A 15,670-nucleotide genomic window follows, 5' to 3' on the forward strand; every position below is an offset into this window, starting at 1 on the left:
TCTCCAAATTTTCATCCATTTCCAGTCCGTCTGTCTGTTTTTCATGGCCGTTAAAAAAAAAAAAAAAAAAAAAAGAAGATGAATTTCATTTGTCAGGTTTTTTTTGTCCCAATCCCCTGAAAACACCACAGTGCCCATGTAGATAGTGCCGCAATGTCCCTGTAGATAGTGCCGCAATATCCCTGTAGATAGTGCCGCAATGTCCCTGTAGATAGTGCCGCAATGTCCCTGTAGATAGTGCCGCATTGTCCCTGTAGATAGTGCCGCATTGTCCCTGTAGATTGTGCCACAGTGCCCACACATTGACTGGGCCACAGTGCCCATTTAGATAGTGCCGTGATGTCCCTGTAGATAGTGCCGCAGTGTCCCTGTAGATTGTGCCACAGTGCCCGCATAGTGACAGTGACACAGTGCCTATGTAGATAGTGCCGCAAAGTCCCTGTAGATAGTGCCCACATATAGTGACATAGTGCCACAGTGCCCATGTAGATAGTGCCGCAATGTTAATGTAGATAGTGCCCACATAGTGCCATTGCCCACATTTTGTGCCACACTGCCTACATATAGTGCCACTGCCCACATATACTGAGGTTGCGATCTACAAGGGACAGTGTTGCGATCTACAAGGGACGGGGTGCTGCGATCTACTAGGGTGGGGTGCTTTCTGCTAGGGGGTGTGGCACTATCTACATGGGCATCATGGCACTATACTGGGGGTGGCACTATATGGGCACTCATTACATGTGGGCACTGTAGTCCTGATGTGGGCACTGCATCTAGAGGGACATTGTAGCACTATCTACATGGGCACAGTGGCACTATGTCACTATGTGTGGGCAATGGCACTATATGTGGGCAGTATGGCACAAAATGTGGGCATTGTGGCTCTATGTGGGCACGATCTACATTGACAGTGCGGCACTATCTACGTGGGATATGCAAGGGGGGCGCTATCTACAGCGGGGCGGTGTGGTTATATACTAGGAGTCCCTGCTTCCACACGGAATTGCTGTTCCGTACGGTATCATTTTGTTCACTACAGAACAGCAGTTTCATGTGGAAGCAGAGACAGACTGGGCAGATCAGGCTGTGACTAATACCAGGCAGTGACGAGGTGGCGGGGCGGAGCTTCTCCTTGCAGCACAGCGCGACGGCGCCACTAAAGAATCGATTCAATGATTCTGTTAAAAAACAGAATCGTGAGAGCCCTTGAGGGCGAATTAATTTGATTAATCGCCCAGCCCTATGTGAGGCCCTACTTTGCTTGCCCAGGGTAACATTTTCTATAAAACCAGCCCTGATTCCAGACCACCCAAAACTGAATACTCCATTGTACTGAATGTAAACCCCAGCAAGAGAAGTCTAGTTTAGGAGGAGCTGGCTGCATCTTCATATACTGATAATGTTATTATACTAGACAACCTGAAGAAAATCACTAACCTTACAAGAAAGTATGAGACTCCAAAATCAGGCAGGGATTGCCAGTCCAGTATAAAGCGCACTTTAGCTTCCATAAGTGAAATCTGGGCAATATTTTGGTAGGCCTCCAGTATACGAGGTGATAACTAAAAAAATTACATCATGAAATTTAATTCAGTAAAACATTTTGTCAGAGAACAAGATAGAGAGTAATACCTAACCACTTTATGGGCTGTAACTTCCCACCTGCTTAAGTTTCAGCTTTTTTTGGTATCTTGGTGATACCAGGGCAAGCATGTTGATGGAGTCTGTTGCAGAAGCTGTAGTTTGATTATTGGTTTTCTGAAGACTCAAGAAGGACAGTATACTTTGCACTTCTCCATCGTAAGATGAGTCACTCATAGTGCGGCCTTTTGCTGCCAAGCGGCAACCAGCCATCCAACCAGCATATTGCTGCTCCTAAGACAAATTAATACATTTTGTTGGTTTTGTTTTTGGCACATGCAATACAATGATTTCTGAAACCTGACTTATACTTACATTTTCACATCGCAAGTAAACTTCATTCATTCCTTCTGGGGATGGGACTAGAAGTTTAATACAGAACTTATGGGAAGCAATATTGACCTCTGGAATAACTTCACATCCTGGAAAGAAGTGTGAGGGCACGTGATTTCTAACAATATTAGTGCGGTATTACTATTGTTATCAATGGTGCTGATCTGTAATCACATGCAGTGTAGTACAGTTATGAGTGGCTACTAAACAACCTGTGAGCACTTTGACAATTTTAACTGATCTCATGCTGCAATCTTCCTTTCTGTGCAATGAAGTCAGCCAGCACGGTTTTACTAAGACAACCTAAACAAAACCTCACACCAAGAAATGGCGTATATTGGGGTCCCTTATTGCAAGTAGACAACCTAAAAACGAACCATGAAGGGACATAGCCCTTAGAGAAATAGTATACTAAATGATATACAAAAGTACAAAACAATCTTTATTAAATATAATCACCAATAACATATAATGGAAAAAAAGATGTGATACATCATACACGGAGATATATACAGCAGGGTCAGATGGAATAGACCATAGACAGACAGAGTCAACCATCCAAAGATGACCAAACCACGCTCAGATGGTGCATATGACAGAATTATAAACCCATGGGTATAAGGTAATAAGGCCCACACATAGTATAGTGCTACCAGCTAATTATAACAATATGCAGAAGAAGACAATAAAATCTACCATTGCCTACTATTGCCTACAAAGTATATAGCAATACATGAAAAAGTGAAGCTAGACGTGTCCAAAGAAAACATATAAGTTCAAATGGCCAGAAAGATATAACTGACAATGACTGGACACAATAATACGATCATGTAGAGGCTAAAAAGCTAGCACATACCCTGGGACATGATAAGGAGCGCAGGAGATAAAAAAAAGCGGATTGATGAATGAACGCCTCGACGCGCGTTTCGCCCTGGAGACCAGCTTCATCAAGAGGCTACATGTAATAAAACTAAATTGGGCAGGTATAATCCCAACAGGACGCAGCCAGGTCAAAAATGCTGTTTTGCTAAGGACAGAAGTTGTCAAACTAACCTAATCTGTTTTTATGGAGAGGTGAGCAGAAGCCTAGACAGAGGGGCCGCTGTGGATTTAGTGTTTTTGGACTTTGCAAAGGCATTTGACACTGTCCCCCATAGACGCCGAATGGGTAAATTAAGGACTATAGGTTTAGAAAATATAGTTTGTAATTGGATTGAGAATTGGCTCAAGGACCGTATCCAGAGAGTTGTGGTCAATGATTCCTACTCTGAATGATCCCCGGTAATTAGTGGTGTACCCCAGGGTTCAGTGCTGGGACCACTATTATTCAACTTATTTATTAATGATATAGAGGATGGGATTAATAGCACTATTTCTATTTTTGCAGATGACACCAAGCTATGTAATATAGTTCAGTCTATGGAAGATGTTCGTGAATTGCAAGCAGATTTAAACAAGCTAAGTGTTTGGGCATCCACTTGGCAAATGAAGTTTAATGTTGATAAATGTAAAGTTATGCATCTGGGTACCAACAACCTGCATGCATCATATGTCCTAGGGGGAGCTACACTGGCGGATTCACTTGTTGAGAAGGATCTGGGTGTACTTGTAAATCATAAACTAAATAACAGCATGCAGTGTCAATCAGCTGCTTCAAAGGCCAGCAAGATATTGTCGTGTATTAAAAGAGGCATGGACTCGCGGGACAGGGATGTAATATTGCCACTTTACAAAGCATTAGTGAGGCCTCATCTAGAATATGCAGTTCAGTTCTGGGCTCCAGTTCATAGAAAGGATGTCATGGAGTTGGAAAAAATACAAAGAAGAGCAACAAAGCTAATAAGGGGCATGGAGAATTTAAGTTATGAGGAAAGATTAAAAGAATTAGACCTATTTAGCCTTAAAAAAAGACGACTAAGGGGGGACATGATTAATTTATATAAATATATTAATGGCACATACAAAAAATATGGTGAAATCCTGTTCCATGTAAAACCCCCTCAAAAAACAAGCGGGCACTCCCTCCGTCTGGAGAAAAAAAGGTTCAACCTGCAGAGGCGACAAGCCTTCTTTAGGCTGGGTTCACACGTGGCGGAATTTCACTTAAATTCCGCTGCGGACACTCCGCAGCGTTAATCCGCAGCGGAGCCGTTTGTCCATTGACTTACACTTTAATTTAGCAGTGTTCGTTTAGACGAGGCGTAAAATTCCGCTGCGGAGCATAGGCTGCGGAGCGGAATTTGGTGTCCGCAGCATGCTCTGTCTGTTGCGGAGCAGTGGCGGACTCATGGCGGAATTTCTCCATTGACTTCAATGGAGATTCTAATTTCCGCAATGAAGTCCGCAGCTGTCATGCACATGTTATGTGTGCTGCGGATGCGTCTTGCTTTTTTAACTTGACATTTCTTCATTCTGGCTGGACCTATGTATTTCTAGGTCTACAGCCAGACTGAGGAAGTCAATGGGGCTCCCGTAATGACGGGAGCGTTGCTAGGAGACGTCAGTAAATAGTCACTGTCCAGGGTGCTGAAAGAGTTAAGCGATCGGCAGTAACTGTTTCTGCACCCTGGACAGTGACTACCGATCCCAATATACATCTATCTGTAAAAAAAAATGAAGTTCATACTTACCGAGAACTCCCTGCTTCTGTCTCCAGTCCGGCCTCCCAGGATGACGTTTCAGTCTAAGTGACGGCTGCAGCCAATCACAGGCTAATAACAGGCTGCAGCGGTCACATGGACTGCCGCGTCATCCAGGGAGATCGGGCTGGATGCCGAAGGAGGGACGCGTCACCAAGACAACGGGCGGTAAGTATGAATTTCTTTGACTTTAACAAGGGAAAGTGCTGTCCCTTCTCTCTATCCTGCACTGATAGGGAGAAGGGAAGTACTTTTCCCGCAGTCCGCAGCAGCTAGTCCGCATCAATTTACTGCACATTTTGTGCAGATCCGCAGCAGAATCTGCAACGCAGATTCTGTGCGGCATTGATGCGGACAGTTGCGGAGGAAATCCGCCACGTGTGGTCATGCCCTTACTGTGAGAACTGTGAATCTATGGAATAGCCTACCGCAGGAGCTGGTAACAGCAGGGACAGTAGATGGCTTTAAAAAAGGGTTAGATAATTTCCTAGAACAAAAAAATATTAGCTCCTATGTGTAGAAATTTGTTCCTTCCCTTTTCCAGTCCCTTGGTTGAACTTGATGGACATGTGTCTTTTTTCAGCCGTACTAACTATGTAACTTTGTTACTAAGTAACATTGAACCAGAGGCATACCTAAGGCTACATTCACACGAGCGTGACAGATTTACGCACGTAAAAACTGAGTGCAAATCTGTCTGTGTGCGTTGCGTTTTGCATCTGTGTGCTTTGCACTTGGCATTTGTATTTTACGCACTCGCAAGCACTATTTTTTTCAACGTAATTGATGCGTAAAACACGGACATCACATGGCTGTGCATCCGTGTGCTGTCCGTGGTTTTCACGCACCCATTGACTTCAATGGGCGGTTAGGTGAAAAGGCACCAATATAGGACATGTAGTGAGTTTCACGCAACGGACACTCGCTGTGTGAAAACTCACATATGTGTGAATAGCCCCATTGAAATCATTGGATCCGTGTGCTGTGCGTTGTTTCAACGCACAGCACATGGACGACATTCACGCTCGTCTGAATAAGCCCTAACGGTGTTGGCAAATTTGCACCTTGTGTTGAGTGTGAGGGCACTGGCTCCAGCAGCAAATAATGAGGATAGATACATACTATAATGGCAGAAGGCTCACGTTGCATGGTGGCAAGCGGAGCCATCACTCAGCGGCAGCATTGCCAGGCAGTACAAGCTGATGATTTGTCTGCTAAGCTACAAATACATGTTGTATGCGTTGGACATTAAAATTATCAGTATATTAGGATTTATTGTATTACTTTATGGGGAAAAGCCATCAAACAGAATCTTTGTCCGGATGAAAGAAAACCTAGCTTTGTCCATGCATCGAGCACAGGGCTTTGGTTCTTATTAACCACTTTATTGGGTAAAGTCTGACACCATTAACACTACATACTCACCTTTCAAGGCTAGTAGTACCAGTGGTTCCCCTCTGGTCTCTTCTTTGCTTTTATAACATGACACGTTGGTTCCTTTCAGCATCACCCAATTCTGTTTGTAACCTTTAAGGGTCATTTTTCGTGGCCTGAGGGAAATATTAAATGGTAAGTGCTGGACATGCATCAAGTGTTAAAGAAAGTGAAAAAAGGGAATGCTGATCACCTGAAAACTTTCAAATACTCCTGCAGCTCTGGCTCAAGTTCAATTCCTTCCTGGCAAAGAAAAAGGTACATAGAATTGAACAATATTGTACATAGATAAGTAACAGACATCATCACCATCATCATCACCACCCAGATACCACAGCGTTATTAGATTAGTCTTTATTAACATAGTATCCGTTCATTATGGTCAGTGGTGACCAGCCGCCTGTATTGTCCACTAGAATACTAGTATATAGGTAAAACCATCTGACATACCAGAGCCTCGCTGGGACTAGATGCCTCTAATTTCACTTCCAGATGTGATAGCGCCTCATCCAGGTCCTGAAGAGCAGGGTCCTGATGCAAATGCATGGGATCCGAGGTTATGGACAGTTTGTTCACATGATACTAGAGAAGGCAGAGAAGAAAATACATTCAAAATATAACAAAAATTAGCTTTTATGCCCGGCGTTGCTCGGGAGTTTGATTTACGGTATGGATAGAGTAAAAGCTCACTATTTAAATACCTCTCAGTATGAATTTAATTTCTACCTCTCTATATGAATTTAATTGCTAGAGAGTGTAAATAATGTTATTGGAAGCATAAAAGAAATGAAATGAAGCAATATATTCATTACAGATTTATATAGTGTTGATTTAGGACTACATGTTTCTATTCCAATGCTTTCTTGTAAACAATGTTTTTTGTCTTTTGATCCGGTGCCAAGATGTAGAGATTCTTTCCAGTGCCAACTCTGGAGCAAGCAAAGGAGGCAAACTTTGTTCAATGTCCAATAAAAAGATAGCTATTCCCTGATTTTGAACCAATGAAAAATCGGGCATTTCGAAAATATATAATAGAATATAGTGTGCATTTCCCAGCATTGACCACACGATGGCGCTGCTGCTTAGCGTATCCCAATCAGGCTTCAAACAAACTTTATAAAATATATAATATAGATTTAGTGTGCGTTTCCCAGCATTGACCACACGATGGCGCTGCTGCTTAGCGTATCACAATCGGGCTTCAAACAAATTTTCTAAAATATATAGATATAGTGTGCATTTCCCAGCATTGACCACACGATGGCGCTGCTGCTCAGCGTATCACTAGGCTGCCTGCATTACATTCAATTTAGTGAGATTTCTCAGCATTGACCACACGATGGCGCTGCTGCTTAGCGTATCACAATCGGGCTGCAAACTTTCTAAAATATATAATAGATATAGTGTGCATTTCCCAGCATTGACCACACGATGGCACTGCTGCTCAGCGTATCACTAGTCTGCCTGCATTACATTCAATTTAGTGAGACTTCTCAGCATTGACCACACGATGGCGCTGCTGCTTAGCGTATCACAATCGGGCTGCAAACTTTCTAAAATATATAATAGATATAGTGGGCATTTCCCAGCATTGACCACACGATGGCGCTGCTGCTCAGCATATCACTAGGCTGCCTGCATTACATTCAATTTAGTGAGATTTCTCAGCATTGACCACACGATGGCGCTGCTGCTTAGCGTATCCCAATCGGGCTGCAAACTTTCTAAAATATATAATAGATATAGTGGGCATTTCCCAGCATTGACCACACGATGGCGCTGCTGCTCAGCATATCACTAGGCTGCCTGAATTACATTCAATTTAGTGAGATTTCTCAGCATTGACCACACGATGGCGCTGCTGCTTAACGCATCACAATCGGGCTGCAAACTTTCTAAAATATATAATAGATATAGTGTGCATTTCCCAGCATTGACCACACGATGGTGCTGCTGCTCAGCATATCACTAAGCTGCCTGCATTACATTCAATTTAGTGAGATTTCTCAGCATTGACCACACGATGGCGCTGCTGCTTAGCGTATCACAATCGGGCTTCAAACAAACTTTCTAAACTATATAATAGATAATATTTCCCTATACCCATATATTTTTTTACATTCAAGTCCTTCGTTTTTCATTGTTCATATACAGTATATCAACTCCTATCGTATCCCATCGTACTCTTGTTAGTGCTGTTTTTCCTTTTCATTAATTTGACAATATTTTGTTGGAAGGAGAAATTCAATCACCTGGAATCCACCCGTTTATTGTCCAGTGTAATGTGTCGTATCTATACAAGACATCATTTATCCACCGTCATTGTCAGCCTGTATCTGTGGGAGGCTCTGCCTCTGCCCAATACGGCTGTCCACTTCGTAAGATTAAGGCAAAAACAATATTTTCTCAATAAGGGTTTTGTGTAAGAACGTGTGGCTCCAAGATAACATTTTCATTCAGTGAAATTGTTATCAACCCCTTCACTACCCTAGACCACCAGGAAAATCACTGTGTCAACACCCTAGACCAACAAGGAAATTAATATTGACCCCTTCTCTGCCTCGACCACCAGGGAAATCACTATTAACCCCTCACTACTCTAGACTACCAGGGAAATTAGTATTAACCCCTCACTGCTGTAGACCACCAGGGAAATCACTATAGAGATTACTAGATCTCCAGGTAAATTAAAATTAACCCCGTCATTGCCCCAGCTCGCCTGGAATATTACAATACATCTCTTCACTGCCCTAGACCAGAGAAATAAAATATAATAACCTCTCTAGTGCTACTGTCTGCAGTTTTACTGCTTCGATTGTAATCTACACTCCCCAACATTGAAATTGCAACACCAAGAAGGGGAAGCCGTAAGAAATTAGTAAAAATGTTTACCTTCCCTTTTCCCATCCCTTGGTTGAACTTGATGGACATGCGTCTTTTTTCAACCGTACTACCTATGTAACTATATAAGGTTATGCAAATCAAAGAAGTAGCAGGAGTCGCTAAGCTCTGCAAATAAACAAATTTTCAAGCACCTAGCTCCAATCTGTGGGGGGCATAAAAGCAAGAAAGAAAGCAAAGTTTTTTAGCCACATAAAACCTTTAAAAATCGGATGAGTGGTGTGGGATGATTGTGCGACGACTCCTGTTCGTCGTCGTGCCAGTTATCGCCACTTGTCACAAACTGAGAGGGACGGAATCCTTGAACTGAGAGACCTTGGTTTATCACTCCGGAAGATCTCTATGCGCCTAGGCCGAAATGTCAGCACTGTTCAACGTTGCGTGTCTTCGAGTTTGGGAGAACAATGACGAATGGGAATGACAGCAAGAGGTGCATGGAGGCGAACCTCTGCACGGACGGATCGTCTGATTGGAAGAATGGCGCGTAGTGATCAATTCTGTACTGTAAATGAAATTGGACATCACATCACAAGCCTAGGGCAGTAACCAGTGTCGGCACAAACCATCAGAAAGCGTTTGCACGACCTTGGGCTATGAGCCTAAAGACGTCGAGCTACAGGTGTTTCATTGACCACAAGCCAACTCTCTCAAAGGCTATCACGGTGAACAGCAAGACGGTGATGGAGGCTGGAATGGAGATTATTCTCTTCAGCGATGAGTCTCACTTTTGTCTCGAATGCAAAGATAGCCGGACATTAGTCTGTAGACCATGTGGGCAATGCCACAAAGACTCCTTCAAAAAGGTATGTCACACTGGTCCTACTCCCAGGAATATTGTGTGGGGGGGGGGGCATAATGCGCGGTAGCCATGCCCCCCTAGTCTTCATTTCAGGTTCACTAACAACTCAATGTTACATTGATTTGGTTGTGGAACCAGTGGTACGGCCATTTCTCCAGTGTCCAAGAAGCCGCTATTTAACAGAACAATGCCAGGCCGCGTGTTGCTCGAGCTACTGTGAGCAGCCTGCGTGGCCTAAACGTACTACCATGGCCTTCAGCGTCTCCGGACTTGTCTGCCATCGAGCACATCTGGGACGTTATTGGTTGGTAATTTCAGAGGGAGCCGCCAAACAGTCAATCTTGATGATTTGCGTGCCCAACTGCATCCAGCGTGGCATAACATTCCTCAGACAACAATTAATAACCTCCTTGATAGCATGCCAGGGCGTGTAAGTGCACGTACATCTGCCCGTACTCGATACTGAAGAAATCAAGATGTTTGGAATATTTTGTTTTAGTTTTTCTATAATTTGCATATTATTAACCTTTCTATTGATCCTATTTTTTTTCCGCAATTCCAAAATTTCTCCTTCTTTGTGTTGCAATTTCAATGTTGAGGAGTGTATGTAGGAATTAGACCAAAATCTGAAATATTTAATAAATTGTCGTCATAGTGATCTGGTCTTCTATTTTCTGGATAAGCTACTAATATATATAATATAGATTGTTATTCAATTGTAAGTATTTTTGAATAGTCAGAATTGTTTTTCTCCATCTTTTGCTGTTTGTTATACTTTTGTGCTTTAAATGCTAAATGCCCTTGATTAACTAAATATCACTAAAGGACGAAGCTGCAACCTACTTAATTTTTGTACTGTCTGATGTTTGCATCTGTGCATTGGTTAGAAAATTAAACTTCCTTAAAGGTGGAGCCTTTACTGCAAGCGATTCTAACCACACAAACCACATAGCAACAGATGCATCCAAGAGTATAATCCACCTGCATCAGAACAAAAGCCCACGTTTTCAAATTATATCCTCTGGCTAGTTCCTCCTGCCTGACTTGCAAATACCTTACACAGATTCCTAATGCGCATTAAAGGGTTTTTATGTGAATCATATTATTGAAGGAATTTTTGGTGGTTTTTTTTCTTTGCCATTATCCATATTAAAAAATAATCTTGCAATTTTCATTCTGACCACTGAGCCTCATAATAGACTGACATTTCCTGTTCTGTAGAGATCACTTCCAGCAGTCATTACATTATCATCACAGGCAGGATTAAAATGAAAGGCAACACCTGTATATAGATAATACAGGATCCACCATTGACAATAGGTCATAGACACAGCTCCCTTCCCACCCCTTCCTGCACAATGACCTCTGCACAGATCACAGAGTATGCCCTGAAAATTGTCCCATAGAACTCAATGGGTCCCCTCCTGTTCACATGGTCCATGTGACTGATGTAAAGCATCTCTCTAAATGCTGTTAAAGTAGTTGTCCCAGAATTAACAATTATCACCTATCCACAGGATAGGTGATAATTGTCTGATCCCTTGGGACCCCATCGCTGGGGCCCCTACCTATCACGAGAATTGGTGTCCCGAACTCCCGTATCCTCCTCTTTAAACCCCCCACAGTGAGGAGGAGCTTGAATGGAGCAGCGGTCGAGCATGTGCCCACCACTCCATTCAATGTCTATGGGACTAACAGAAACAGATGAGCACTGTACTTGGCTGTTTCCATCATTCCCATAGACTTTGAATGGAGCAGCAGGACGCATGCTCAACCACTGCTCCATTCAATGTCTTCTTCACTGAAGTCGACCAGTGAGAGGGAACCTGGGGTTCAGTAATCAATGGTGGTCCCGGTGGTGGGGCCCCCAGCGATCAGACAATTATTATTAGGCAACATGGCTGCACCGACGCCCCATAATTATGTACGGAAAATAGAAAATAAATCTAAATATGTTTAACTATCTGGGCGACTGAAAAACAGCAGGATTTTGCCAGAGGGGAAGAGCAAGATGGCGGCCGCTCTCCCATGGCTCAACGAACACGAGGTTCGGACAGCACGGTTAAATCTAATGCTGCCAGTACTTCCACAACGGATGAGCCTGAACCTACCCTGAAGGAGGTCTCTGAGGAGCTTCTGATAGCGATATCCTCTTGCAAGACTTCGCTGACCGGTAAGCTGGTGGAAGTTAAAATCAACATAGGCCTGCTTAGACAGGACATGCATAATCTGCGTGAGTGACTGACCCATGCTGAAGAGCATGTATCTGGGCTGGAGAACAGGACTGCTCCTGTCCCTGGGGCCATTGCTGCACTGGAATCTGCGGCAGAATTATGGAAACAGAAGTCTGACGATTTGGAAAACCGGCTACGCCGGAACAATCTTAGGATACTGGGCCTTCCTGGGAAGGCTAAAGGCCAGAATCCATTGGATTTCATTCTATAGTGGCTGTATGAACTGTTCCCTGAAGCTGATTTCTCGACTGTTTTTGCTATGGAAAGAGCACATAGCAAACAAGCCAGACCATTACCACCTGGACGCATGGGTTCTCCCCCCATACATGTTTGACCACAATGGCGAGAGGGAAAATCTGACATCTTCGATGTCTTCTCGCTTTGTCGACTACGATTATGTTGAGTTTCACTGTTTTTATTATGTTTATTTGTTTAGTCTACCTCAAGGATGTTCGCTGTCCAAATTTTGTACCATGCACGGATGCTGTGCTTCTGTTCTGTACAATGTCTTGTATGTTGCTATAGCATATCCTAATATACATTTGAATCGTTATCTCAGATATGGCTAAGATTAATGTTATGTCTTCGAATGGGATGGGATCTGCCAGGAAAAGAGCTATGATTTTTTCACAGATGCGCAAATATTCCCCACACATACTCTGTATACAAGAAACGCACCTGACAACAGAATCACGGCGGATGCTGAATAGACCAATGAGCCCGACACTCTTGTTATTTCTCTTATTCACGAGGAGTCTCTATACTCATACACAAATCGCTTAGATGGGAGGTAGATTCTGTTAAAGTGAATACTGGGGGTCGTTATGCTTTCATAAATAATGCCTCGTATGTGATTGTGGGGCTTTATATTCCACCTGTGGCTTCCTTGGCCTTGCTTCATCAAGCAGCTGCTTTTGCAGCTACCTACCCTAATGCTAAACTGTTATGTATGGGAGACCTTAACATGGTTATGGAGGTACAGTTAGATAGGTATAGACCTCCTCATCCCTTAACTCCTGGTGTGGCGCGAAACTCGCATCTTAAGTTGTTGACAGAGGAGTTGGGCAGGATAGACCTGTTTCAATTTGAATGCCCTTCAGCAAAAGTTTATTCCTGCTTGTCCCTGGGTCATAATTAACTGTCTCGCATTGATATGTATTTGGAAATGTGCTGCTAATGGCGATGTCACCTTGAGTTTTGTATAAACCTAGGACTATATCAGATCATTCCCATGTATTGGATAGCCTTACTCTGTACAGACAGTTTGTAGGAGAAATCCTCCAGCTTACTGTTAGCAGGTCTTCAATGCAAGCTGTGCCCGGATCTTCGTGTCGACACACGATCGTTAGAACAGAAGAAAAGGCAGTGATCCAGCGCAAGGAAGTTTTAAAAGGAAACACGGTTCCAATTTTATTTCAGAAAATTCTTTAAAAGATATATATCTCAGATGCAAAAGGTGGTTAGTTTTGTTCAATACTGCCTACGCGTTTTGGACGAATACAATGTCCTTACTCATGGCCTTACATTGTCTGACCCTCCTAGACTTAGGGGATGGAGGATTCACCCTTTTTGGCTGAATGCCATAGGTACGAATGATAGAATTCCCAATCAGCTATCGGTTCAGGATCACCACTCATTTGAACACTCTGGCATTACGTGGGACACCCTTAAGGCATATTTGAGAGGATGCCTAAAATCCACTATTTATTTTATAAAGCGTGCCGCAACAAGAATGGAGGAGAATTTGGCTACGCGGTGTTCGGAATTAGAAGCTGTATATGTGGCAGATCCCCCTGACTCTAATAAGCAAATGGCTAAAGGCGGGACGGCAATATTTGCTGTACCTGCAAGAAAAGGCGAATCGCAAGCTTTTCTTTATGAAACAAACTCAGTTCAAGTTGGGCAATCAATCCAATAAATTATTGGCACATATGGTGAGACAAAATGCACAAAGCTCCTCCATGTAAAGGATCTGCCAGGCACAGCTTCTGTATCAACGCCCATAGGTAATCAATCTGCACCTGCTTCTATGTCTGTGAGACTGACTCCTTCTTCCACCACTCAGGATGGCAGGCTTAGGAGTGGGAGAGCCTATCGCAGCCTGGCCAGACTGGCCTGCCTTTCCTGTTCCTCCTTGCTTGTGATTCTTCTCGTATGGTTTCCTGGCCCTGCTGCAGCTTCTTGAACTATTTGTCCCTGCTTCATATTGACCCTGGCTTACTGACTACTCTCCTGCTCTGCGTTTGGTACCTCGTACACTCCTGGTTTGACTCGGCTTGTTCACTACTCTCCTGCTCTGCGTTTGGTACCTCGTACACTCCTGGTTTGACTCGGCTCGTTCACTACTCTTGTTGCTCACGGTGTTGCCGTGGGCAACTGCCCCATTTTCCTTAGCTTCTGTGTACCCTTGTCTGTTTGTCTGTCGTGCACTTATTGAGCGTAGGGACCGTCGCCCAGTTGTACCCCATCGCCTAGGGCGGGTCGTTGCAAGTAGGCAGGGACTGAGTGGTGGGTAGATTAGGGCTCACTTGTCTGTTTCCCTACCCCCATCATTACAGTAGGGACCATCGCCCAGTTGTATGCCGTCGCCTAGGACGGGCCGTGCAAGTAGGCAGGGACGGAGTTGCGGGTAGATTAGGGCTCACCTGTCTGTCTCCCTACCCCGTCATTACAGTTGGTTGGAGAGGCAACTCTAGGTGGAACGTCTCCAAATGTTAAAACCTCTCCGAAATTGTCAATTCCTGTGGCCATCATCTCCGGAGAGACGTCACATCCCTCCTCCGCCTATCTCGACTCCGGAGCAGCTGCTAATTTCATCCAGCAGGATCTAGTGAATCGTCTACATCTACCCACAGTTCTTCTGGAGAGACCCCTGGCTGTTGCCTCTGTGAATGGTGTGCCATTTCCCAATCCGATTGTGTTCATCAACTACGGGTCGGAGCTCTTCACTCGGAGCAGATCGCCTTCCTTGTACTACCTAAGGCTATCAATCCTATCCTGCTGGGTCCGCCATGGCTTCGCCTGCACGCCCCGGTTCTTGACTGGAGTTCCGGAGAGGTTCTTCAATGGGGTTCCAGATGCCATAGCCATTGCCTGTCAAAAGTCCATCCTGTTATGTCCCCTTTGCCTCAGTCACTCTCCGGTCTACCATCTCAGTATGCCAGTTTTGCGGATGTCTTCTGCAAGCGAGAGGCTGAGACGTTGCCTCCACATCGGAATTATGACTGTCCCATTGAACTGGTTCCAAATGCTTCTCTTCCCCGTGGAAGGGTATATCCTCTCTCCTTGCCAGAGACTTTATCTATGTCAGCCTATGCCAAGGAGAATTTGGAGAGGGGTTTTATACGAAAATCTTCCTCCCCGGCTAGGGCCGGCTTCTTCTTCGTTAAGAAGAGAGATGGATCTCTTCGACCCTGCATTGACTACCGTGGTATCAACCAGATCACGGCCAAGAACAAATACCCGTTGCCCCTTATATCCGAGCTGTTTGATCGCAAACGAGGAGTCAAAATTTTTTCTAAGCTAGACCTGCGGGGGGCTTATAACCTAATCTGGATTCGCCGGGGTGACGAATGGAAGATGGCATTTAACACCCATGATGGACACTACGAATACCTAGTGATGCCCTTCGGACTGTGTAATGCTCCCGCAGTATTTCAGGAATTCGTCAATGATATTTTCTGAGA

General features: G+C 44.1%; 1 protein-coding gene across 2 annotated transcripts in view; it reads right to left on the reverse strand.

Annotated features, from left to right (window-relative positions):
- The window catches only part of FERMT3 (FERM domain containing kindlin 3), a 111,259-nt gene that overhangs the window by 18,378 nt on the left and 77,211 nt on the right, over window positions 1-15,670 (reverse strand). For both annotated transcript variants that reach the window (XM_075836838.1, XM_075836839.1), the window contains exons 8-13: window positions 6,501-6,632; window positions 6,244-6,293; window positions 6,042-6,166; window positions 1,960-2,066; window positions 1,666-1,878; window positions 1,441-1,565 (exon numbers count right to left, since the gene is read on the reverse strand). In XM_075836838.1, coding sequence (XP_075692953.1) covers window positions 1,441-1,565; window positions 1,666-1,878; window positions 1,960-2,066; window positions 6,042-6,166; window positions 6,244-6,293; window positions 6,501-6,632 — 752 coding nt within the window. The remainder of the gene's footprint in view (window positions 1-1,440; window positions 1,566-1,665; window positions 1,879-1,959; window positions 2,067-6,041; window positions 6,167-6,243; window positions 6,294-6,500; window positions 6,633-15,670) is intronic.

This window comes from Rhinoderma darwinii, chromosome 9, assembly GCF_050947455.1.
Source record: "Rhinoderma darwinii isolate aRhiDar2 chromosome 9, aRhiDar2.hap1, whole genome shotgun sequence".
NCBI classification, from domain to species: Eukaryota; Metazoa; Chordata; class Amphibia; order Anura; family Rhinodermatidae; genus Rhinoderma; species Rhinoderma darwinii.